General features: G+C 37.5%; 1 protein-coding gene across 1 annotated transcript in view; it reads right to left on the bottom strand.

Annotated features, from left to right (window-relative positions):
* Positions 1 to 27,832, bottom strand: part of pcxa (pyruvate carboxylase a) — a 153,659-nt gene that overhangs the window by 75,289 nt on the left and 50,538 nt on the right. Inside the window, exon 8 of the mRNA XM_016228863.1 lies at positions 19,824 to 19,986. Coding sequence (XP_016084349.1) covers positions 19,824 to 19,986 — 163 coding nt within the window. The remainder of the gene's footprint in view (positions 1 to 19,823; positions 19,987 to 27,832) is intronic.

Below are 27,832 nucleotides of genomic sequence, written 5' to 3'. Positions count from 1 at the left end.
CGATTGGATATGCGCCTAACAGCACTCATGTATCTAGGTTACATGTTTAAATTAATACTGTGAAATGCATGAAGTGATTTATGTCTGTTTATATTAGGCAAGTCTTGTTGATTTGCTAAGGCTATGGTTTGCATCAAACATAATGCTCAACTCACTGTCTGCCTCTGCCGCTTGCTCCTTCCTTTAAAAAACAAAAACTTGAATTTAACAAACGTAAAATGTTCCAAACATATTTCTAAATTAACTTAATAAAGAAACAAAAATAAATATGACCACTTTGCCATTAAAAACCAAAACTTAACTATTTTAATAGCTGTGTAATGGGGAAGAGAGAGAGAGAGAGTAGTCAAGGTATCCAGTCGGACTCGGGCCGAGAATTCTCATGAAGCTGTTGGACAAGGGCCGGGCCCATGCACGGCTCTATTCGTTCCCTCGTTGCCCCCAGCTCGGCGGCCCCCCAAACTGCCTGGGACCATATGCACCTGCATACCCAGATGCTACACCATGGTCTTATTTGTTCGCTTCATTAAGTTTTATATAAGCGACTTTGTCATTGTAGCATTGTTGATGTTGTGTGTGTGTTTTCATTAAGAGTAATATTGACTCAACCTTAAGCATTAATTTTGTTTCAAGAATAGGGAAGACTTAACGTTAAAGATCAAAATAAGCGCTACAGATGTGAGAATGCAAGATTAGTTGCTGCTGAGGTAGACGCTCTCGCTCTTTCTCTGCTGTCTGTAGAAATTGTTGTTAATTCTTAATTTGGGTACGGAAGAGACATGTTACAGGTTATAATATAATCCAAAAATCATGGCAACAAACGATTTTTTAAGTCAGTTTAATAAGATTAATCAGTTGAAACTACTTTCACAGTCAATTTGATTCAACTTAACTCATATTTAACCGTTGCTTCTTGTCATTGTAGGCTTAGGCTACTTTCTTTCAATGAATTTGAATGACTATACAAATTAATAAAATGAATATTATTTATTTTTTATTATATATTGTTCATTAACACCGCACCCCCAGCAACCCCCATTTTTTCATTGGCTACACTCCAGGGGGTGCTGCAGCACCCTCAGCACCCCTACTTCCCGCGGTAATGGTTGTAATACATTATATCTTGTCGTAAATAATTACAACCAAATTTAAAAAGCATAGTGTAACAATGAATTGTTACTATTTTTATAATGCATTAAACACACAGGCTTTAAGTAAAGTGTTACTGTACTTCTCATTTCTACCCCTTATAAACATTTGAGTACCCAGCTTGCCATTTTCCGTCACGACTCACCAGCCAACACTGTGAGCCCACATCAGAACGATACAAAATTCTGTTTTAACGCTCCCTTAACCCTTGTCCTGTCGGTCTCACTAGCCGTTTTTCCCCAAATGGGGGCCAAGAAGAAACATGCCAGCACTTTGACAAGTCCAAAAGGAGCGTGTGCAAGCTTCACTGTGCTGAAAAATACATCACACGGTCTTGTCTGCCTCATCTGTAAGCGCTCCTGGGCTCTCTGGAGGAAGGAAGCACAGAGCATTGAAGGGGTCATGACCTCCAGGGCCTCTAAGTACGACTAAAGAGCGTTCGCTCAAAGCAGTCTCACACTGCAGGAGAAGTTTGCCCTGCTTCAATCACGAGGGCTCCATTTTTCTCCTAAGACACAGGATTAGTTGTATTTGATGTCATAAAGTGAAAAATGAATGTGATTTCTGCTATCGCACGTGAGGTTGTGGATCACCCACACTGAGCTGGGGATGAAGAACATCTGCAGGGAGTTTAAATTATTAGAAAACACAAAATGTTCTGGTTAATAAAGATGAGCTTTGCAGTGTTTGTTTGGCACTGTTTAAACAAGCCCTGTTCAGCTACAAGTCATTTTTATGCCTGTTTGGTTTAACTGAGTCACACGCTCGCAAACAAACATTTGGCATCTCCATCTACAACAAAACACTGGCCCCTGATATCTCTCAAGCTCTCACAGATCGAACAAATCACAGAGACATGGCAGCAGCCCAAACCAGCTGTGACTGCCGCCGAGCAATTAGAGCATCAAGGGAAGACACCATCCCTTCTTGACTCGCCTCCATTATCCCACCGCCGTGCCGGCGTAAGGCACAGTTCACGTCGTGGACATGTCCTCTGAGGCGAGCGCTGCCAGCTTTGGAGCAGTGTCATAATTACACATTCGCAGACGTCATGAAATAAAGATGCGACAAAGGACTCTGTGGAAATGGGACCGGCAATGCCACGTGCACACACACAGGAAAGATCACGCTCAAGTATGCACGATTTCACACCTCCACTCAAAGTCTCGCACGCCCCGCTGACTTGCACTGAGGAAATAATGAGTCAAAAAGAGGGACGGAAACACAAAAACGATTGATTTTAAGAGATTTTCTAAAGAAAACGAGTTGTGTATGCTTGCGTATAAAATTCGTCACCACAGTCCACAATAAAGCCATTGTGTGCGCCAGAGAGTTGCTACTCAGTTGCTAAGGTGTTCTGACTGATGTTACATGTTGCTAAGGTGTGCTGGTTGGTTGCTATGGTGTACCTTTTTAACCCAAGTCAACAGAGCTGCTACTATTACTAACAAAATTATTATTAAAACAATATTTTTAAGGAATATTTACCAGAAAAATGTAAATACATAAACACATTGTTTCTGATAATAAATTATATAATAATAAATTAAATAATAAATTTGTTTTTTTTAATAAAAATAAATTTACAGATGCTTTTTATAATTAAACTGGAATGAAACCATTAAAATGGAATGGAGAAAATTAATGTAACAGAACTTTATAAAAATAAAACTCAATTTGAGGGGGAAAACATATTTCATAGGGCCTTAATGTAATTTTTGTTAAACTCTTAATAAATTGCTGTTAAATTGTGTAAGTTTCTTGATAGTTTCATAATTAAATTAATTAGACATACTTTTTGATTAATACAATTTTATGTAACTATTAAAACAGAGTCTAGAAAAATTTAAATGAAAAAAAAAAACCGGAATTTGGAAAAAATAAATAAATAAAAGGGAATTTGAGAAAAAATAAACCTGATTTCATAGGGCCCTAAAAGTACTCGCTATTTCCTAAATATTCGCATCGCATTATCACTCTAGATTACTCGTGGGACGTTTTTTCGTGTCACTTGTATGAATAAAAACATTGTGTAATGCTCTCCTCCATTTTATGATACAACTGGACATGCCAAACCAGACGAATAAATAAACTCTTCGCTGATTGGCTTGCGCAATAACACGTCATGTAAATTTTCTACTCCAGTTGCGAATTGGCCTACGCAATTGCCGCTAAAGCACAATATACGCCTCAATCCCATCTTCTGCTGCAATCAAGTCGCTCCATTTGCATCGTCGGGCACAAATTTGCATCTATTCGAGTCTTTGCATTAACTTTGTATGTAATCTACTCACACGAATAATTAAATTTGCTTTTGGTGTGCACACACCATAAGTGCTAAACTGCACTATTGTGGTTGTTCAGGTACTGCTACTCAACTGCTAAGATGTTCTGACTGGCTGTTGGCATGTTGCTAAGGTGCTTGCTATGATGTTCCTGATTGGCCAAAATCAGAAGACCTCATCCCCAAAGTCAAAACTCTTAAGCACAATGCTAGTGAGTATAGTTACCAATGCGTTGTTAGTCGTTGCTAAGGTGCTGACAGGTTGTTAGCCTGTTCCATAAAGACTACACAGCCAGTAAAGCATTAAGAGAGAAAGAAAGGGATTTTGAGAATGAATGCAAAGAAAAACAAAACAAACATGGTCTGCTAACTCAGAAACAAACAGAGCGGGAGAGTAATCGCGACAAGAGGAGAAAAGGGTGAACCCATGAATTAAGGTAGCCGGAGGAGGTTGAACTTCATATATATTGTGCATTTGTATGATTTCAGTGTGACAAACCTGCACATTACCCACCGGCTTCTCCCATAAAAACAGTCCTTAACGCTCCGACCGAATCACAATGTGCCAGAGAATGAGAGAGAGAAGTAATTCCAGCAGTCAAGGTGATGTAAAATTGCACATACTGAAACAGTGATGTGCAAAGGACTACTCACAAAATAAAACACAACAACAGATGATATAAAAAACAGAAGAATTGTGAAGGAGGAAAAACAAGAAATGTTTCAGATTGAAAAAGCAGTGAGAAGAAAAACCAGACAGAAGAGGAGTGCAAACCAAAATTGAAAATTAGAAAGCACAAACACCAACACACACACAAGGAGAGGTGGGAGAAATGAGTAATAGAAGGGAAAGAAGAAGAAAAAAAACAGAAAAACAACAAGAGGAGGAGGGGTGGGGTTAACAGAGATATGAGCTGCAGGGAAAACGAAGAAATAAGTCAAGAAAATCTTAGAATGTGCCAGAAAGAAGGATTTCATTACTTCCACAAATGGACTGTGATTTTGCAGTATATTTTATTAGGAATAAAATGCCAATCATAGTTAAATTCCAGCCCTGCCTATTGGCCCTCCTGGCAGGAAAGAAGGGGAGACGAAGAAGTCATGTTCATTTCAACACAATTCAGTAAATGGGAAATTTTCAATTTCATTTCAGGGGCAGACTGAAATATACCGTTTCAGCGAGGTGATGGCACACTGGAACCACCGAAATGGAGGTCTCCACAAACGTATTACCCAAGGACACAAAATATCCGCTGTATGACAGGCAGACCAACCAATGTAATCTGCCAAGATGTTCTGGAATATACAGGGAAATAGATGAAGATGTACAGAGAATTTTAAGAAGCTTTAGAGAGGAAGACGTACAAAACTTGCTTGTCCTTGGCTGAAAATTTCCCTGTTGTACATGATGCTCAAAACATCCCAAATTAATGTGAGAGACTGAATTTAAGATCAATAGAAAGAGCAGGCGTATAAAAGAGGGGAAGAACAAGGTAATTTATGGAGTAACAATGAGGGATTTAAGCTTTAGAGCTTCACACAAACTGCAGGCTTCCACTGGATGCATCCAATTTGTCTCCGCATATATCAGATGAATTACATTCACTCCTCATTATTTCCAGCATGATCAAAGGCAGCACTTTTCTCAGAATTAATAATGTCAAGCAAAAAAAGTGGACTGACCACTTTTGTAGTCTCATCCTCATCAGACCTCCCACAGTTTGTTCACTGACCTCTGATGCATTGTATGTCTGTCTATCTATCTATATATCTATCTACAGTACCTTTGTAGTATATCTATCTATCTATTAGGGCTGTGCAAAAAATCGAATGCGATTTTCATGCGCATCTCGTCAGTAAAGCCTCTCCTGTGATTAGTAGTACATCTCCAGCACGTGTGTTCAGATGGAGCGGCATTTACTACACAGAGCCGTAGTTCACTGACAAGCTACGCAAAATCACGTTCACAATTGCAGGCGATTCATTGCCGATTATGAACGCGATTTTGAACTATCTATCCATCTATCTATAGCAGGGTTCCTCAAATCTTGCCCTGGAGGGCCAATGCGCTGCAGAGTTTAGCTCCAACCCTGATCAAACTCACCTACCTGTGATTTTCTAATGATCCTGAAGACATTGATTAGCATGCTCAGGTGTGTTTGATTTGGGTTAGAGCTAAACTCTACAGGAAAGTGGATCTCGTGGGCCAGATTTGAGGATCCCTGATCTATAGTATCCATCCATCCATCCACCTATCTACCTACATCTATCTACAGTATCTATCCATCCATCCATCTACCTACCTACCTATCATCTATCTACAGTATCTATCTATCATCTATCTATCTATCTATTCATCTATCTACAGTATCTATCTATCATCCATCCATCCATCTACAGTATCTATCTACCTACCTATCTATCATCTATCTACAGTATCTATCATCTAACTACAGCAGTGTATCCCAACCGGGGTGCCGTCTGTCGAGAGCAGGGGTGCCGTGTAAAAAAAATATTTTTTAATATTTTAAATTGATAAAATGTTTAAAAAAAGCATATATTATATAATATCCATTTCTGATGTCGCCAATAATTAGAGATGCACTGAAATTCCGGCTGCCGAAAATTAGTTCACCACTCAGGTTTCACTTTCACGTGGTGTGACGCTCAGCGTATTATCCCGCTCTATGCGTGTGTGTGCTCCGCTCAGTCGCTCACGGCCCATGTGAGTGCTCCACTCATATACCGTTCATGCTCATCGGAACAGCAAAGTCCACTCAAAAATTGAGCCGACAGGAAACATCGATGTAGTACATTATTGTTTCTGTCTGCAATAGCCCTACTGTGTTGTAACATGGTGTGGGCAACTCTGGTAACGCTGCCCTCTCATTCAATGATCTGCTAACAGCTATGTTATGCTCACATGTTCTGATAATAATAGCTTTCTAGGACTAAACATTATTTGGATTATATCTTGACCATACTGTTAGACCTACCTGAAAAATTAAAACGCAATTTATTTAATTCGAAGGCCTTTCGTTATTTTTTATTTGTGCTATCATTATTAAATTATTTATTTGTTCTTATTTTATTAGTGACTGCTTACTTGTTGTTTATTAGTGACTTATTTTTTATTAAATTCAAAGTTTGAAATCAAGCTATCTCGTGCTACTGCAACAAAATTACCCAGCTGTAAAATAAAAAAAAACACTGAGTGAGCAAAAATTTGTGAGATAGCTATTTATAATGGTAATTAAATAATGTTTACATATGTACAAAAGCCTACATTAAAATCTGTCATAAATTAGTCTCTTCATTAGAAATTAGCCTACTGATTGCCACCATTGATGGACACATTTTTTAAATAATATTAAAAATATCTGTATGACATTATATTCTGCAGTTCTTCCTTGTTGTACCGAATATCTACACTTTTCAAATTATCATATCGAAGTTAGAAATTCAAATATTGTGACAATTAATTTTGTAGGTTGCCACAAGTTTGTTAAAATTTCCAAAGGGTGCCGCGACTAAAAAAAGGTTGGGAAACACTGATCTACAGTATCTATCTATCCATCTATCTATCTACAGTATCTAACTATCTACCCACCTAACTACAGTATATATCATCTATCTACAGTATCTAACTATCTACCTACCTATCTACAGTATCTATCATCTACAGTATCTAACTATCTACCTACCTACAGTATATATCCTATATCTACAGTATCTATTTATCTATCTATCTATCTACAGTATCTAACTATCTACCCACCTATCTACAGTATATATCATCCATCTACAGTATCTATCTAGCATCTATCTACAGTATCTAACTATCTACCCACCTATCTGCAGTATATATATCATCTATCTACAGTATCTATCTACAGTATCTAACTATCTACCTACCTACAGTATCTATCATCTATCTACAGTTTCTATCTATCATCTATCTACAGTATCTATCATCTAGATCTATCATCTATCTACAGTATCTATCATCTATCTATAGTGTATATATACAGTGGGTACGGAAAGTATTCAGACCCCTTTAAATTTTTCACTCTTTGTTATATTGCAGCCATTTGCTAAAATCTTTTAAGTTAATTTTTTTTCCTCATTAATGTACACACAGCACCCCATATTGACAGAAAAACAGAATTGTTGACATTTTTGCAGATTTATTAAAAAAGAAAAACTGAAATATCACATGGTCCTAAGTATTCAGCTACAGTATCTATCTATCTAATCTATCTAGAGTATCTATCTATCATCTATCTACAGTATCTATCTATCTACAGTATCCATCTACAGTATCTATCATCTATCTACAGTATCTATCTATCTATCCATCTATCTATCTATCTGCAGTAGTATCTATCTATCCATCTATCTATCTACAGTAGTATCTATCTACCTACCTACCTATCATCTATCTACAGTATCTATCGTCTATCTATAGTGTGTGTGTATATATATATAGAACTAATTTCATTATATGCGCACGCTGTCTGAGAGACTGTGCGCTGCCAGAGAAGCGCACACATGTGAAGACGGTGCTTACAGAGCGCGGGAGTATTGAACCAATTTTTGACGCCTTAACACCTCTGCACACACCTGTATATGTCAAAATGCCCGTCTTTGCAAGTATCCTTGGAAATTTAGGTCATAAGTGAAAGCAAACAGCTGAGAAAGAAAACACGTGTAACAGTATTTTGGAACTGGGCAACTCTCTAAAGTGACAGCAGTCTAATATTCCTCCTGTCTGTCATTCATGTTAATCAAACAACAAAAGAAAGAAAATCTCTCACTGCTCTCGACTAACTTTTTCTCTCACTTTTGTAATTTTAAAGGGATCATATGATGCGATTTCAAGTTTTCCTTTCTCTTTGGAGTGTTACAAGCTGATCGTGAATAGATAAGATCCCTAAAGTTGCAAAGACTAAAGTCTCAAACCTAAAGAGATATTCTATTTAAAAGTTAAGACTCGTCCACGCCCTCCTAAAACGCCTCGTTTAAACATGCCCCCACGTGACTACGTCACTGTGTGGGAAGATTTGCATAACGGCGCCCAAATGTTTACGCTAAGAAAGGCGGCGTAACTTTTATTCTTGCTGTAGTATTGTTGCTGCCGCCGCCGCCATGTCGTGGAGACGCTGTGTGTTTCGTTGCGAAAGCAAAAATACTTTGTTTGGCCTTCCAAAAGAAGACACAACTAGAAATCAGTGGTTAAGTTGTATTTACAACACTGTTCCAGAACGGTTCAAACCAAATATTCGTGTGTGTGCAACGCATTTTACGGAGGAATGTTTCCTAAACCTGGGAGTGTAGCCTACAATGCCGGCTGTTCTGACTCACAGCCTGTAAGTACGTTTTCATATTTAAAGAATTTGCCACTGACGATTCAAAAGCGAGCAGTGTAGAGTAGCGCTTGTTGTTTGTCGTTTCTCCGATCACAAATGCAGACATGGTTTTATGTTTATGCAAAGCAACACGTAAAAAGACAGTATAAGTCATTATAATCAGTAATTATGTCCCCACTGGATGCAACAAATGCCTCGCTTATAATGGGTTTTATTGTTTTTGTCTCGTCGCACCAGAACACGGCATCACAATATGGTAAGGGGCGTAACATTTCCGTCACATGCTTGAGGTATTCGGCCAATCACAATGCACTGGATAGCTGGCCAATCAGAGAACACCTCGCTTTTCAGAATGATGAGCTTTGTAAAAATCGACGCGTTTCAGAAAGGCGGGGCATAGAGGAGAAACAATAATGTACAGTATGTGGAAAATAATGTGTTTTTTGAACCTTAAACCGCATAAACATTTCATTACACAAAATTTTTTAACTTTTTTAGCAACGTCATATGACCCCTTTAATAAGAAATATATATTTAATTTATACAGTTAAGAATATGCATACAATATATGTAGCATTTCTTATTTATTTGTTCTACTGTAGTTTTTTCCCTATTGCTTGTAATTAGTTTCCTATTATTCTTAATCGCTTACTGTTTACTTGTATTCAGTGAGCTTGTGTTTTTTATTTTTTTATTTAGGCTAGTATTAGTTTTTTGTGTTATTGACACTGGTGACAAGAATTATAAGATTTCTATGGCATCAGACATTTCAATCAATCAATATCATAAAGACCTTATTTAAAGCAAAAATAACTATATTGTGATATTGTTACCGTGAAATAAAATTACTTGTATTGTGATTTTGGTCATATCACCCACCTCTAGTTCTATCTATCATTCCCTCTGTCCATAAGGTGTACACATTTTCAAACAAAAAAAAACATTAAAATAGCAACATTCAACATTTGTAAATAACCTATTTTCCATTTCAATTTACTTTACAAACTGCATTTCTGCATCCTGTTACATCAATTCAAAATTCAAAAGCACTAAGAAGGTATTAAAGTGTTTCTTATCCACCTCCTAAGAGCAAGAAAACCAGCTAAGAAAATGATATCTAGAAATAACGTAGTCTTTGGATGTCAATCAATTGCTCAAAATATCCTCATCAGTTAGCCCTACTGAGATGAACACAGGTCAACAGCATTCCAGCAGTATCGGAAGATGGAGCACAGCATGTACACCACATAGCTCCCTGAATCCCAGCAACACCTGTTGTCCCCAAACTAGCATTACATCACAGCATGAACAGAGAGGAGCGGGGCCCGGAGGCATTGAGACACTTTCATCTTATTTAGCTGAACCATGAATATTGCAGCCAGAGCCAGAGTTTCCTAAGCATTTTTAATCCCCATCTTAAAAAGAACATAATGAAACCAAGAAAATCAACATGGAATATTGCGTATTTACACAATCCTGGTCTTGTTTTTCATGATTCACTGGTTCACTTTATTAAAATGTTAGTAAGAAAAACACTATTTTTTTATTTGTAATACTTTGCATCTTTGAAATTGTAATCAAAATGAAAAATCTGGTATGTAACGGACTCTTTTCCCAATCCAATCAACTCCAAATGGATATAATCAAGTTTTGCCTTTCAATTTGAAATGTGACACATTTTTGTTTCATGTTGAAATGTCATTTGAAGAAATATTCATGACATTCAGATGTTTACACTAGGAGTGAGGGGAAAAATATTCACATATTTGCATCCTGATTATTTCATACACAATTCTGGATTGTACACAAAGCTTATTCTGTTTCTAATCCCAAGCAGACACATTTTGGCTTTTATTGTAAATAAACATTACTTTAACTCACCAACGACATGCATTTTTAAGTCTGACTTCATCAAGACAAACTACATCAAAATATGATAAAACCTGCATGAAGAAATATCAATGCCATTTTATAAGCCATTTTTATCTGTAGGAGAAGTCAGCTGTTCCTTATTGGTATGGACGTGATAAACTGCTCCACATAAAAGAGAGAAAGTACTGAGGAGTGATTGTTTGAGGCAACTCAAGGGTGCAGACAGCGCGTTGGAGGTCAAACTAGTATAATTAAGAAATCTTGCAGGCGTCCGTACCCAGAAAAGAGCTTCGGGCTAACCAGGCATCAGCAAACGTGATCCTTCAAACACCTTTTCTTGTAGACATACCTGTGCGAGTGTTTGTGCACACACATGCGCACACGAGACCACATCGGTGCGCCGTATACCTGCCTGAGGTATTGAATTTCGTTTTGTGTTAGATTTAGTTGTTACACTTGGTGGTGTTATCATGAAGCTGGAAGGGTTTTAGTGCCCCGTGAGCCATTAACTGCTGACAAGAGCAAAAGAAGAAAACCCCTCAAGGAAAAAAGCAGCTCCTTACTTACAGCAAACTGCTCCTGGAGTTGCTCTCAATGGCCAGGATTTTACGTCAAGACATATGTCTCCCATTGACGTGCAGATGTCTAAAGGCCATTCGGGAACTCTCAGGTTCTGCTGGATCAGATGAATTAGTAAACACATTTGGGAGGATGTGGCCAAATCTCTTCACTTAAGGGCGGCTCAGTCGAATCGATTTGTCTCAAAGGGATTTTGCTGCTCAGTTTACACTGGGTAGATAGTCATTCTTATCGAACAAGGAGCTCATTAGGTGAGGAAAAGATCTGCAAACCTTTTTGGCATTATCTGGATTCCTAAATAAATGGCTCCAACACCATGGTTTTATGGAGTCCAAATAATAAATAAAAAGTTTTAGGTAAAAAGCACATACATACGGATTTAAATTTATACTGAACAAATAACAATTATAATACTTCCAAACGTTTTCACTTGTTTAAAAATTAGCTAGTATTTAGCTTGTATTAATATATTGTAGCGAATCAGCTCATGGGGAAATATGAATAATTAATCATAACTAGTTATAATTAATTTCAAATATTTAGATCCGCTGTAGATATTTACTTGACCTCTCAGGGTCAACTGTCTGTCAATTCTATGAACGTTAATTTCCTGGTTAAGGGAAATAACTTTCTTACTGTACAATTCTACAAAGAGCTTGTAGCATAAATCTGCATGATTAAGTGACTCCAGTTATGAGCAAACAATGAACCACGTCAAGTGTGATACAAGTAAGACTTTATTAACTACATAAACACTTAAACTAGTCCAACATACTACAAGGAACTTGAATCGAAATTACTTAAGATTCTCAGGACACTAATATATTGCCTATGTACCAACATATAATATACACGCTCATTTAGATCATCAGAAGGCGAATTCATAGATACTAAACATGGTAGGATTACATATAGGCAAGATGACAGGAATGAGTGTTTCCATCATAAGCCTGCATAAAACAGTATAAAATCTCAAAGACAACATACACAATGACCTGAAGGATATGTGTGTTCATTCAAAAGAAAGGTTTTCCTATGGATTAATTAGAAAAGAGTCAATTTCTACTGGGCACTGTCTCTCTTTCTAATTCAAACATTCCATTAGGTCGTAAATGGCTCTGGTCTATCATAGGTGTCATGGTAACCAGTGGCCTGTGGTCATTCGCAGACATCCTGGCGCCCAGTCTATTGGGTGAGGGGTCTGTGACGACTTGTTAATCTAATGAATAACTGATTTGTTAAATCAAATGAAAAATTGTGTTTTTGATTGGTCCAGACGCTACAATATATAGCATGAAAGCAAAGTCAGGTTCGATTCCAGACTTAATATATAGTTTTTTAATAAACAAAAATCAGTTTTGACATGAGGGTTCGTAGATGGTAGTTTAAAGCAAATAATCTGCGAAATTTGTGTGATTTAGACAATTTTCAGACAAACACCTTTATCTACAATAAGTGTGCATACTGAAATATCTAAAAAGAGCCTTTGTTCAGGAAAATAAAGGCTTTGTGGCTTCTAAAGTCAGCTTTATATTCGGATAAAACATAAATTCTGTCCCTGAACAGCTAGGAATTCTTTAATAATTGTGAGATATACAGACCCTGAGGCAGCAAACGCAGCTCCACCTCATTACATCATCTCAGTTCTTCAGGTGAGTTGAGATGTGGGTGTTGGTATTGAGCATTTTAGACCATTGAGCACTGTGCCAGTAGTGTTGCTGAACAATCAGCCGGTTTTAGCTGGATGCCCGAGGCTTCAGAACTCCTGTTGGATCCATTTCCTGTCTTATGAGCTTTAAGTGTTCTTCTGAGGTCCTATATAAATCACTGTTCATCAGTACTGCACTGAACTGAATAATATTACAAAGAGCCTGTAGCTAAAATGATGCATTGCAGGGCAGGCCGAACCAATACCCAAAATGATCATTTTGTCAATCATTTCCTCACCCTTGTATCATACTAAACCTGTATGACTTTCATTATTCCTTGAAACAGAAAAACAAAAAGAAGATATTTTGACGAGTAAATGATGACAGCATTTTCATTTTTGGGAAACTATCCCGTTAAGTGAACTGCAAATGGTTTATTAACACAGTGTTTAACAAGAGATGAATTTGACTAGTCATCCATATTGATCTTCTCCAAGAAAAAATAGCCTGTGGCACACTGAATACATGTAGCATATTTCGTGAACATCAGATAGTGACAAAGAGCATTATCTTCAAACATGCCTACACTCTAATCCATGCGCTGACGTTCTTGAGGGAGTTTTGCCACCTTTCCAATAATGTTTGCAAATGGCCTGCGAAGCAGCTGCCGTTTTCAGAATACCAATGCAACCTCTGCAGTAACACCCAGTCCCAAGGCGTTTCCCGTGCGCATGTGTCTGGAAATGACAGCTTGGCAATGTGACTCTTGACGGAGCAGCATTGTTTCAAATTGCGTGGCGGCAGAGGGAGTTTGCATCTGTGAATAAGACGGCAGCAGACTCTGATGGAGCTGCGGCGAGGGAACGCTAGAATCAGTTTCGTCTCGGATTCATACCTCGGGTGAAGGGCGGCGAGGAAATGCACTGACATCAGTTACAATCTACAAAAGAGGAGCATGTCACATAAACAAGAGGAGACAAGTCTCGCGCCAGCCATCTGGAGGAGAAAACAATATTTTCTCATTCCCTCTCTAATAAAGGAAGACGCAAGATGGCTCTTTCTCAGGGTGCTCTGTGTGTATTATTGGCAGGCAGGATGAAAGATGAAAGGCTTGTGGTCATGGAGATCTGCTCCAGAGATGCCCACGGAGCCAGCGAGGCGATGTCACACAAATCAACATATGCTTTACACCTACCTAGGACGCATGAATCTTTCCCAGAAATTTTCAGCATGGCATTTCATCCTCCATTTGTTTTCTTTAATTGGAAGCTCTATGAACAATGACCGGAGGGCTCCTGGTGGAATTTCGTAAGCGAGTAATATTTTAACTTGGCAAGAGGCCTCGCTCAACATGCACGAGACAGTAGCATATTAACCTATGGTCAACCTGCAGCCATTAAGAGGAGAAATAAAAATCAAAGCATTTGTTTACATGAACAGTCAGTAACAGGCACTTCCAAGAATAGGGCACACTTATTAAATCATTAGAGGCACAAATCCTGCAAGGACTATTAGATATGCTACATGAACTAGAATCTAACTTTAAAGTGGCCTAAAATGAAAAGTAGCTCCTTTTAAGCACATCACGTGTCTGTACACTCTAAGAACGTGGTGACCAACAAGTCTATCGCAAAGTCAATGCTGGTAGATCACACATCTTTTATTAGGTAAATGCAGGCCCGGTTCTATGGGGGTGCTAAGCACCATCAAAAGAAAGCAAAAGCATCCTCAGTTGAAGCTGTACTAAAAGCATATTTGCAAAACAGATCTGGCAAACTATCCAGTGCCTATTTGTGTTTCCGCTCTGGAGAACGTAAAAGGTATTTTCACAGCATTGAGCAATATAGCCAATCACAGACATATCCTTTGATTTCTGGAATGCAAAGGCCAATCAGAGACGTTTATGTTAGACAGTATTCACTCACCGCTTAAAACACTGGAGTTTTTGTTCAAAGTTATACAAGCTCGCAAATGCTCTCATTATAACATACAGTGTATACACGATGTAAATAATAGATTGATTGTGTGGTATAGAGAGATTCATTGATTATAACGAAACTTTGTGAGATCGCAATAAACAATTAAAAGGCGTGACAGCTGTCACCACCGATAACCTTTTGGGCAGCGTGCCGGCATTTAGCGCCATTACGCTTCGAGCATCCCAAGTTCGAGTCCCGGCTCATGAACTTTCCCCGATCACACCATTGCTGACGTAATCTATCGTTCTGTGGGTATTTTCAATGTAATGTTAAAATTTAACAATATTATAATTGAACATTAATTGTTTTTATTTAATTATTAGATTAATTCAATATAAAGATACACGTTTTTGGCTTTTAGATTGTTTGTTTTTTGTCAATAGATCTCACTGAGTTTGAAAAGTAGACCCCTAAGAGTTTCTGTAATGGAGATTTTGGCTTGTACCACATGAGAGACCTTGACTTCTGATCTGGGACAGACCAAAATCTGTCAGATCATGAATACAGACCTTCACTACTTTATTCATCAATTAAAAAATCATACACCAAATGTCATAAACTACTGAATTGCTATTAAATTAATTAAAATTATTAATTTGTTTTGTTTTAGTAAAAACTGTTATAAAAACATATTCAAACAAGAATGAAATATTTAGTTGTACCCTCATTTTGTGTTACTGCATGATCCAGTCACCCATTACAAAAACTTGTAACACTGCTTGAAGTAACATAACTTTAACCCTATTTTTGAAAGCATTTTGACAGCATAACAGGTAAATAATCATTGTATATTATCAATTTTTACAAAAACTGTCATTCTGCTTGCATTTGTAAGCCTCAACTATCCAAATGTTACTTGTGTTGTTCGTAAGAACAGAAATAAATTTCAATTTTTTTTTTTTATTTATGAGAAACCAAGCTTGACAGCTTAATTTAGGCTAAACCTGCAACCCTGTTACCTATGTAGCGTCTGGAACACTCCAACACACAATATATATTTTGTTAGCTAGATTTCACAAATACTTTGTAACACCCCAGGACGCCGAACAAGACCCTGGTTTCATGGTAACCCGATACATTTACAACCTTGTGGAATGCGAGCCGGCTCTCATTCTGCTTTCTCGAAAATATCATCACCATTTAAAATATCATATTAAAATGCAATTTATTCCTGTGATGGCAAAGCTGAATTTTCATCAACCATTACTCCAGTCTTCAGTGTCACATGATCCTTCAGAAATCATTTTAATATGCTGATTTGATGCTCAATAAACATTTCTTATTATCAATGTTGAAAACAGTTGAGCTGCTTATTTTTGTGGAAACTAGGGTTGTGACGGTGAGGAAATTTTCCCACCGGTTAATCGACGTGTGACAACACCGGTAATACCGGTATCACTGCGGGGGCGGGGGCGTTCCCTCTTTTCCTCGCTTTCCTTCGCTTTTAAATAGCTTGTAAATGCGATGTGCGCATTTTATTTTCACTTTCAAATAGCGGCAATTCGGCATCAATTGCTTGAATGCAGCATGCTGCATTGAGCGTTCAGTTTTTAATTGTAGTATCTGTTCTTTTACTGAACCAAAAGATTTTTATTACTATTAAAAATCAAAACGACGTGGGGGACCGTGACACGGTGGGCAAGTGACGTAACCGGTGTTGCGGTTTAACACCAGTATCACCGTCAGCACCGTCTATCGTGGCAAGCCTAGTGGAAACCCTAATTTTTCAGTTTAAAGAGTTTTAACAACATTCATTAGGTATTTATTATATTTATTTATAATGTATTTACTGTCAATTTTGCTCAATGTAGCCTATTGCATTCTTGATGAATAAATGTATTAATTTCTTTTTTTTTTTTAATTACCTCAAACTTTTGAACAGTAGCATATCTCAATATATCTGACAATGTTAAATATAAAACCCAATTTTTGTGTTTGCTCTCACCAAGTATATTCAAACTGTTTAAATGCAAGAGCTTTAACAGTAAAACCCTTTTATGAAAATGTCTCGTACTCGCAAATCAAGGAATACTTGAAATGTAATGACTAATGATGGGTTTATTAGGAAACCGTTAAAAAAGTTCAAGTTTTAAAATATGCCAGCTTTTAAAGTTTTGTACGTTTCAGATCATTAGCAAAATTATTGTGAATATATTGCGGAGATTCAATATCATTCAGCCAGTGTTGGGTGTGAGATACTGTATTTTGCAATATTTTATTAAAAAATATGTTTTAGCTCCCAAGATGATTTAGCCATTTTTCCTTTGACAAACAACACAGATCATTGTGTGCTTGCAGAAAACGCACACTAATCATACCAATACATATAGTCACAGACAAATCATAAGCTTATGAGCACCATTTCTCAATGAAACTTTAAGAAATATGATCGAGGCATCAAAATATGGATTTAGTTTTTTTTGTAAGATGGCGATAAAATTAAGCAACCTTTCTCAATCGTTAGCCATCACTAAAACGAAGATTTATAAAGGTTTTGTCATTTTAGAGATTTGATGGAAGAAACAGGCTGTATTTCACAGAAAAAAGCACCTTCTATATAAACTTCAGATGATAAATTTCCACTGAAGTAAAGTCATTATAAGTCATTGCAAAATTTGCAAGAAGTTGCAACAGAGTTTTTGGTTTTAGGCTGATGTAAAGGGTCAGTCCATCATTCATACAATGTGATTATACTGTATTATTGCAGGTCTTAATAAAATTACAGACTAACTGGATTGTATTGGTGTTATTTAATCGTCAAAGCCAATTTTCATTCTTGCATGGTGAGGGTTACTTTTGAACACTGGTTTATTATCTTTCTCAATCAACCGTCTAGACTCTCAGCCTAATTATCGGTCAATACATACCCATAATTCCCCGCTACATTCAATCTGATGCTGAAGCTCTCATCTTCTGGATCAGGGATGCTCACTCCAATTATTTTTTTCCTCTCTTACAACCATCTCATATTCTCTCTCACACTTCGTTTGGTGAATTCTCACTCGCTTTCTCTATGTTTTAGCTCTGGCAAATGCAGAGACCCATGCTGAAGGAATCTCTCCACAATAACATTTAAACTTCGCCCAAGTTCACTGCTTCTCCCACCCCTCTCCCTTCATCTATCCATCTGCATGGATCCTCATCCCTCTTAAGTGGAAACATTCTTCCAACATCACAGGACGTCCATGTCAGTCTTTGAAGCTGAGCGCCAAACAGTTTTCTAAAGTTAATGGAGGAACATCCTTATCAGAGAGATCCAGCTGTCTTTTGATACAGCCAAGACCCTGTGGCTGGATGGAGGAAAAAAGATTTTGCCCAGGCAAGGCACATCCGATGATGCATCTGGACCATACGGGGGTGTCTAGCCAATGAGCTGGCGGAATGTGGGTATAACTGGATGATTACATCATGTGGTTTGGGGGCTAGGCGACTCCTTGGGGTATTTCTATGTAAATATACACATCTAGCTGGTAAGATCTCGATCAGAGACCCTCAGAGACCCCGGTTAACCTTGTGGCTTAAAACCAGATAACCGCACAGACAGACAGCACGAGTTGCATCTGTGAGATATTTGGACAGATGTAAGGCTTGCAGCTCAACAGTGACTGGGCACAGAAAGCTGATATCAATATTTGTTCAATTATTCATCCGCAAACAAATCATTTCCATAAGGCCTCAAAGGTAAAAGCTTCCGTCAGCAACATCTCAGACAATTTCACACCTCCGCGATATCAACACATGCAGGTACACACTTCAAAAGAGCACAGCTACAGAGTGTGTGTGGGACGTGTTTGTGGTGGTCAGTGATTTACACCAAAGCTTTCGGCCACGTCCAATATTTGGAAGAAGTGCCCGTCAGCCCTAGTGGTCCTTCCAGGGTTTTACACTTTACCAGTCAGCTAAAAGAACTCATCAGGGGTGCACAGCAGCCCCAAAAGGGTGCACCCATGAGCACCCTCCTGAATCATGAAATAAGACCATATAGCGTTTTGTATGTCATTTGAGACATGGTCCAGGACTTAGAAAATGGCCTGTACAGACACTCACAGACACACACAAAAAAATTATAAATACATCTAACATTTAAAAGAAATTGATATTCCGAGTGATGCCATTTTTTTTTTTTAATTGCAACAACTATAATGATATTAATATAGTAATAAAAAAATATATATATAAATAAAAGCCTGCACATAATAACAACACCATGAAAAAGTAATTTCTTATAAAAGTAGAACAAATATAGAAGAAACCTGAACATGGTCATATATATTAGAATTTTTTTTCCAACATGTATTTTTTTTTTTAAATATATAAAAGTTAATGTGTGCACTTAAGATAATAATGAAATCTGTTTAACTTAATGATTTCAGCATGATGTTCACCAAATTTGATTCCATGGAAATCTGGTTTCTGAAATAAGGACTGATCAGAAATGTGATCAGATTTACAAGGTTAATTGCAATTATTTTATTCTACTGATGGCAGTAGGTTTAACAGTAAAAAATAAATAAATCTGCATTTAGACATGTTAAAAATAATAATAATATAATGTCAGTGTTAATATGCTGTCAATGTAATAAATATAAATTAAACTGTCTCTCACAAGAGGACAAACACATACGTTTAAAAAAAAATTAAAACTACTCTGTATCAACACAATTCATCATATTTTTGTTGTTGGAATAGTTTGTGATGAAGGTCTAAACCATATGTATTTAATACTGAATTTAATTATTTCAGCTATAATAAAAGCTGCTAAATAAAGTCTGAAAATATATACGTTCAGATGCACAAATCCACAGACTGCTGATGTCCACTGCAGTCTTTTTCAAATAACAGTCAGAAAAGAAAATTAAATCTCTTAATTTTTTCTCTCTGGAAACATGGCTGAGGAGAGATGTGTGATGGCCCAGCTGTTGAATGTAGGATGTTAACCTACCTCCAGTCTTCCCGTGTCAGGCTGGAAGCCACGTGCCGGGTCCTCCGTGGTCACACGGCACTGGATGGCATAGCCATTGATCCGTATCTTGTCTTGTTTCAAGCCCAGCTCAGGCAGGCTGCGACCTTCACACACTCTCAGCTGAGCGTGTACCAGATCCACACTGGAAGAGAAAGACAGAGAGAGAAACAGAGACAGTGGTTTTATTGCATTTGGCAAACAACAAAAACACATTCTGCCACGGGCCCCACAGCCACAAAGATCACATCCACCCCCCCACACTTTATCACTCAAGACGAGTGCACGTTATCAGGCCAGACCCCTTGCTTCACGGATCTGGAATCACAACGGATTCACTTGAACCATTTTCAGCCGCTTGACATTCCAGCAGGTGCAACACGTCGAGGCAGCATTCACACCAGTGAGGCGAGAATGCGCGAGACGCCTGCTTGCTCCAATAACTTCTATTAGACAGGCTTGACAACTAGCAATCCGCTTCATAACGCTGCACTCGTTTGACAAGGAGTGGGATGAGGGGATTGTAGAAGGAAACGAGCGAGTCACTCAGCGACATACAAACAGGAAATGCCTGCTAGATTCATGGCTAACAGCTAGCGCCTGATCCGGCCTCAATAGCTTCACAATTAAATCAGTCCCTCAGCTCAATTGAATGAACCAGGCTTTTCCGGGGCTGATTGGCTACATTTGGCTGAATCTGCCATCTTATTGGATAAGTGCTTTCCCCAGTGTAAAGTTGGATTTATTAAGAGCCATATAAATCACACTGATATATTTACTCACCCTAGATTCACCGAACTCATTCCTCATGTCCCACAATTCCTAATCCTCATATATCAGGTCAATTTTATTCTTACAGGCGCAAAGGGGAGTGAACCGGGTTGACTCTAATGGGGGAAAAGATGCATATACTAGCGAAAAGAAACACTATGAATCTGCAGGCTTTTGTTGGGAATCAATGTCGGCGTGTACGGGAAACGCTACAAGGTATTTATTCCACATTACTAATGTTTGTTTCACCATATATCAGAAGGAATAAAAGCCATTCAAAAGGCTAAAACTTCACAATTCAACCTCTTTATGATGAATGAATAATCAAATTAAAAAGTGTGCGCGCGAGACAAAACCTGAAAGCACCAGTGGGTCCGAAAATATTTTTAACCAATAAAAGAAGAGTGAGGTAGTATTTGCCTTCATGCTGTGCATCAATAATTTATGCTACAAAGTGTCTGCCTTTTTATTTATCTCCAGCATGGAGGTATTTAAAAAATGTAGGATTTCTCGAAGGCCGACATACATACCGCACAGCATGCTTTTGATAACACTGCGGCAATACATTTATATGCACATACACACATGGTGATGGCAAAGGCAATTTGTTTGCACAGCTCTCAACATTATCTGGCAAGGCCTCATTAATTTTTTAACAATGGTACAAACAGGCTCTGAATATTGCACGCATATGTCTTTATGACACTGGCGTCTAATGATAACATCTCTCACATGAACTCTGGTCATAATAGCTGCAAGCTGAAATAATTACCAAATGAAACATCAAAATCAGCTTAATGGATTATCCCTATTATTTTCATCGTGTAAATACTCCAGCAGATCTGGAATTGTTAAAATGACATTTATCAGATGATATATTTGGGATCAGAGCAGCAAACAATAAAGTTGCAAGTTGAATCCAAACTAGGTGAAACAATTCTGCTTTTTTATGGACCCTGATCAAGACACTTGTATGGATAGTGTGGATGAGCTAAAATGGTTACGACATTAATTCTGCATTCGAAAGCTTTAAAAGCTGTTCTTAGTAACGCTATGTTAGCATTAATGTTAGGTAATCTTTCAGAAACCCACCAAACAAATTTAAAACTGATTTATGAGTATTAGGTTAAAAACTGGGGTGAAAAGTGCAAAAACTAAAGCTTATATGTACTTCAATGTATTTATTTTTGGATTCAGAGGTATTCGCTTATGCTTTCATGCAACCTCCATTTACTCACAAGACGTATTTTTCCTTATTTGCCCATCACACCGTATGTCAACACAATCTGATATATAAATAATACAACCGTCATATCAAATATTTATTATAAACTGAGAAATCTAGCACTGAATGTAAATTAAGAATGAATTGAGAATACAGAATGGGCTTATCTGACATTTTAGACAAAAAAATATACAACTTTGAAACCTTATAAAAGAAAAGAAGTTTATTTGTAAAATTAATCTCTTTGTTCTGTCAGGAATAAATCTTTCTTTTAAAGAGACACACACACACACACACGCGTACTTAAATCAGATGTTAACTTTAACACTTAAGTGGATTCAGTGAATGATCAAATTGGAAACAGAAAAAGAAACTGAAATTATTTTCATTCACTATTGTGACATATCCAAGTGAAACATGGATTAAAGCAGAGATTTTGTAGCAATGTGGAGGGGACATTAACGATTTTTTGATGTGCAAGTAGGATGTGTAAGTATAAATCATTTATAATACACAATATTCCTGCAAAATTATTGCAATTGCACAAAAAAAATAAGAGGAGACAATTTAGGAACTTGCAATTTTCATTAAAAAAAACAGCTCATAAAAGTTGTTTATTCACAATGTTGTCTCAAGAGTGTATAATCAATGTATAATCTATTTAGCAGTTTGGCTTTTCAGAGCTAGACAGGAAGAATAATCTGCAGCAGTGAAAACAGATTCTGGGATTCAATGTACTCATAAAAATCACAGCTATAAGGGGCCACTGACCCAGTCTCAAGGGCACAATGTTCACTTCCACGCTCCCTTACCTCTCTCGCTCAATTTTCTCCTGATTATATGCATCTACACTGCTCCCAAATTAATCTCTTTGTTCTGTCAGGAATAAATCTTTCTTTAAAAGAGACACACACACACACACACACACACACACACACACACGCATACTTAAATCAGATGTTAACTTTAACACTTAAGTGGATTCACTATTGTGACATATCCAAGTGAAACATGGATTAAAGCAGAGATTTTGTAGCAATGTGGAGGGGACATTAACGATTTTTTGATGTGCAAGTAGGATGTGTAAGTATAAATCATTTATAATACACAATATTCCTGCAAAATTATTGCAATTGCACAAAAAAAAATAAGAGGAGACAATTTAGGAACTTGCAATTTTCATTAAAAAAAACAGCTCATAAAAGTTGTTTATTCACAATGTTGTCTCAAGAGTGTATAATCAATGTATAATCTATTTAGCAGTTTGGCTTTTCAGAGCTAGACAGGAAGAATAATCTGCAGCAGTGAAAACAGATTCTGGGATTCAATGTACTCATAAAAATCACAGCTATAAGGGGCCACTGACCCAGTCTCAAGGGCACAATGTTCACTTCCACGCTCCCTTACCTCTCTCGCTCAATTTTCTCCTGATTATATGCATCTACACTGCTCCCATAGCAATACTTACTCCAAGCAATCCATGCCTGGAAAGCTACAATGCCTTCCGTAATAATGTGAAACAATAACTTAAAAGGATTACTGCACTATTATATGAACAGGCTCTGATTCAGCAAACATGCATTGCCTACCAAACTTCCCAAAATATACAATATCCTGATCTGCCATAGATCCAGAAGAGAATTTCATATTTGTTTCATAACTAACCCATTTTAAAAGCATCAGAATGAGATGAGAATGCACTAATGGTGGCATTTTAAGCAATGACTCATCTGTCTGTGACTCTTTTTTTCCTGGCATGCATTTAAATTCCAGGCAACGGTGCATTATGTGGGATAATACAATAGACTGTGCCTGATAAATCAACCATTTCTTAAAAGTGTGTCATCAGCATCTTCAATCTTCAACTGTATGGCAATCTGAACTGTTTTTTTTAAAGAAAGTTGAAGAGTGGTTGTTCTGTGTCTTTTGCCATAGAAGTGTCAATGTATGCACCTTCGATAATCAGAAATAAGCTTAATGTGATTTAATCAAAAACAAGTGGCAGCTGAATCAACACACATACCATACATACATACAGTATGTGTGCTTTTATATATACACAGTTGTGTATACATTACAAATAAGTAACTTAAACAGAAGTGCTGAATAGGGGTTGAATAATTATGATATAACTATCATATATATGATATAAGGATGATGTGATATTTACAAATATTACATTATATACTGATATTATTACTTTCAACATGGCACTAAACTGCAATAAAAAAAACACTTCAGAAAAGGGGTCGAATCATTAATTGCAATTTTTTTCTCTTTTTTTTATATTACTCAGCAATGCTTATTTGTTAGGTCTGTTGCTTGAGGATCAACAAAGGATGTTGATTCAGGAACATGTACCACATGAATGAATCACAGTGCTGGTCAATGCCTTCTGAAACATCACATTTCACATTTACAAGCAATAAAAAAATAAAAAAAACACCACCACACACTTGCTACCCCCTAACTGCCATGGTGTACCCTTCAAATCTCCAGACAGCACTGCATATAAGCAGCCTACAGCCAGACAGATGAGAAAGAGTGAGAGCGCTGAAGAGAGACAAACAATGAAGACTGGGAGCATTAGACAGACAAAACAAGAGCGCAGAGAGAAAAAGGAGGACAGCAGAACAGAGGCGACTGCAGCGAGCAGCATGAGAATGGTGATGGAAGCTGCTCAGTGATGAGGTGGGGGAGCCATGTTAATATATTCAGTCTGATTCTCTATTCCATTTTAATTGCCAAAGCCAGGCAGCAGCATATGCAGAAATGATGTGGGAGTGGAACAATCTCAGTCAGTCATACAACACAGACTGAGCCCCATGAGTGACAGCGTGCTGTTGTGTGATTTACTGTGTGTGTGTGTGTGTGTGTGTGTGTGCACGCGTGCATGATGCAGAAATGATGTGGGAGTGGAACAATCTCAGTCAGTCATACAACACAGACTGAGCCCCATGAGTGACAGCGTGCTGTTGTGTGATTTACTGTGTGTGTGTGTGTGTGTGTGTGTGTGTGCACGCGTGCATACTTCCACAATGTTTAATATCTTCCAATGCTCCTGAATTGGATCCTACCACAATTTAAAGAAATCAACAAATGACACTTGAGTATCCAAGCCAAGAGAAAGTCAAAATCTGATGCGTGACAATATTCCCTCATCAATATCTCCTCTAAGTTTTGTTGACCAACTTCTAAGTGTGACTATATGTATATACACACACTTTTTAATTTTTAACATAATATAATGACCAAATACATGATTAATATATTCATTTTTTTCTCTAATTGTTTATAAAGTTTCAGGGGTAGAAAATGGTACAAATAATTAAATACAATTTAAAAAATGTGAAAAAGAAAGAGAGAGAAAGAAATAAAAAAAGTTATTTAATAATTGTAAATGGCTAAACATTTAATATATATAAATAATAATACATTAGAATATTATTTTACAAAAATAATTATTCTACAATATATTAATTTATTTTTGTCAACATTATTATTTACGATATTAACAATAACAGAAACCTTTTAATTTTAATGTCATATACTGATCATTTTAATTTTAATGTCATATACCGATTGAATTACTGATATTTTCAATGTTCTACTCCCTAACACAATATTATAAAGGTTTAAGGACAAAAAAATTGAACAAATCACTGAAAAAAATAAATTAATTAATTAAAAATTAAAGGGGTCACATGATGCGATTTCAATTTTTCCTTTCTCTTTGGAGTGTTACAAGCTCTTGGTGCATGAAGAAGATATGTAAAGTTGCAAAGACTAAAGTCTCAAATCCAAAGAGATATTCTTTATAAAAGTTAAGAGTCAACCATGCCTACATCACGATGTGGGAAGATTTGCATAACGCTTTGTTCACGCAAAGAAAGGCGGCACAACTTTGTTTCTCACAGTAGTATTGTTGTTGCCGTGTGTTTCGTTGTGAAAGCGAAACTACTTGTTTGGCCTTCCAAAAGAGGATGATATCCGCTTCGTCATGCCTGGAGCTGATCCGTGCTGGTTGCTGAGGAAATACATCAACTTCGCGCTGTGGATCGCCAGATCGGCTTTCACGACTAGAAATCAGTGGTTAAGTTGTATTTACACGACTAGAAATCAGTGGTTAAGTTGTATTTACAATACTGTTCCAGAACAGTTCAACCCAAACATTAAGATGAGTCCAGCCCAGGGTCGTCACATGTGGTTGCCGCAAGCCCGCCGGCCTCCGTTCACTCAAGCCGCTCACTGCAGCCTCTTTTGGAAGGACACGACTAGAAATCAGTGGTTAAGTTGTATTTACAATACTGTTCCAGAACAGTTCAACCCAAACATTAAGATGTGTGCAGCTCATTTTATGGAGGACTGTTTCCTGATCCTGGGAGAAGAACATGCAATGCCGGCTGTTCTGGCTCACAGACTGTAAGTACGTTTTCATTTAAAGGATTTGCCACTGATGATTCAAACGCGAGTTTTGAGCAGTGTAGAGTAGCGCTTGTTGTTTGTCATTTCTCTGATCACAAATGCAGACATGGTTTTATGTTTACGCGGCTATCTAGAGATTGTACATGCACATACATACCTACCAGAGATGTTCACAAGTCTTTAACCTGGAGTCTGAGTCAAGTCTCGAGTCTTTGGTCACGGGTCCGAGTCTCAAGTGATCTAATGGCTCACAAAAAAAATTTCCATTCATAATCCTCATGCATTGAATTTGAAATCTTCCAAAATTTTGGCCAAAGCTGTTTTATAGGCTTTAGACAAAATGTATGATCTATGATCTGCTTTTTTAATAAAATAGGTAGGGGTCGACCGATTATCGGTGCCGATATTAAGCATTTTTATGATTATCAGTATCGGTCATTTTCAAAACCGATTCGCCGAAAAAATAACTTAATTATGAAACACACTATTTGGCTCTGATGCAGCCTGTCAGAACTCACCACTCTGTAGCCTAAAGCAGTCTCCGCCCACCACCCATCTGATTTGTTGGGAGTCACGAGTCAGACCAATCAATGCGGAATTCACTCTCACTCCGAAACCACTTGCTAACTGGAGCTGCTTCAGTGATCACGCATCAGTTGTCCCCCTCAAAGGTAAGGCAGCACCAGACGTTGCTTAAGTTGCAATAAATCGCAATCCACTAACGTTACACTGAAGTTGCAAAACACCTCAATATTATCTATGATTTCCGCGGAAAACGCGGACGGAATCGCGGAATCCAGTCATATAAATGGAATTTACTGTATGACGTGGAATGTCACGGAATTTGTCAAAGTTTGGATGAATTAATCAAATGTAGGTCAGTACACTTAAATAGAGTCGCAATATGGACTAGCATCTGTAAATATTAAGCCGCAAAAATACTATTTAAATATGAATCCAGCATGTTCTGCGTGTCTCTGTGTAAGTAAATGGCACAGATGCGCAGTTTTGTTTTCTACACAAAGTGTGCGACGCTCGCGGTGATTTCAGTCGTATCACTACATGAGGACATAAATACATGAACAACATTTCCAGAACTGCTCTGACTCCCTCTAAAAGTCACTTCATGAGCATTTGACAGTTTCATTGGAGTAAAACTATCTTCATATCATTTACATAGACCTACAGAAACAAGTTCCTCATGGCAACCCGTCAAAATATAAATTCGGGTTAGCTTAATGAAATTATCAGAAATATATTACTGTGGTGCAGTATGATGTACATAATACTACTCGGGATGAAAGTTTTCCGTCACTACGACAGATTTCCGTCAATTGGAAAAAAAGAGGGGAAAAGAAACATGTAGCACATTGTTGTTGTTCTGCCGGTGTTCTGACGATTTGTTGGTAGCATAATCTGATAGGTAGCATATTTGTCAGAACACCAGCACACCAAAAATCCTGACAACATAACGCCGCTCGCATCATTCACAGTCGGGTTATTAGCAGAGAACACAGAGCAGGTCTTGAATTTCAGGCACAGGATTGCGGCTATTAATAATAATTCTACT

The sequence above is a fragment of the Sinocyclocheilus grahami genome, unplaced genomic scaffold (genome assembly GCF_001515645.1).
Source record: "Sinocyclocheilus grahami isolate Dianchi unplaced genomic scaffold, SAMN03320097.WGS_v1.1 scaffold344.1, whole genome shotgun sequence".
NCBI lineage: Eukaryota > Metazoa > Chordata > Actinopteri > Cypriniformes > Cyprinidae > Sinocyclocheilus > Sinocyclocheilus grahami.
This window is presented reverse-complemented; position numbering and strand designations above follow the sequence as displayed.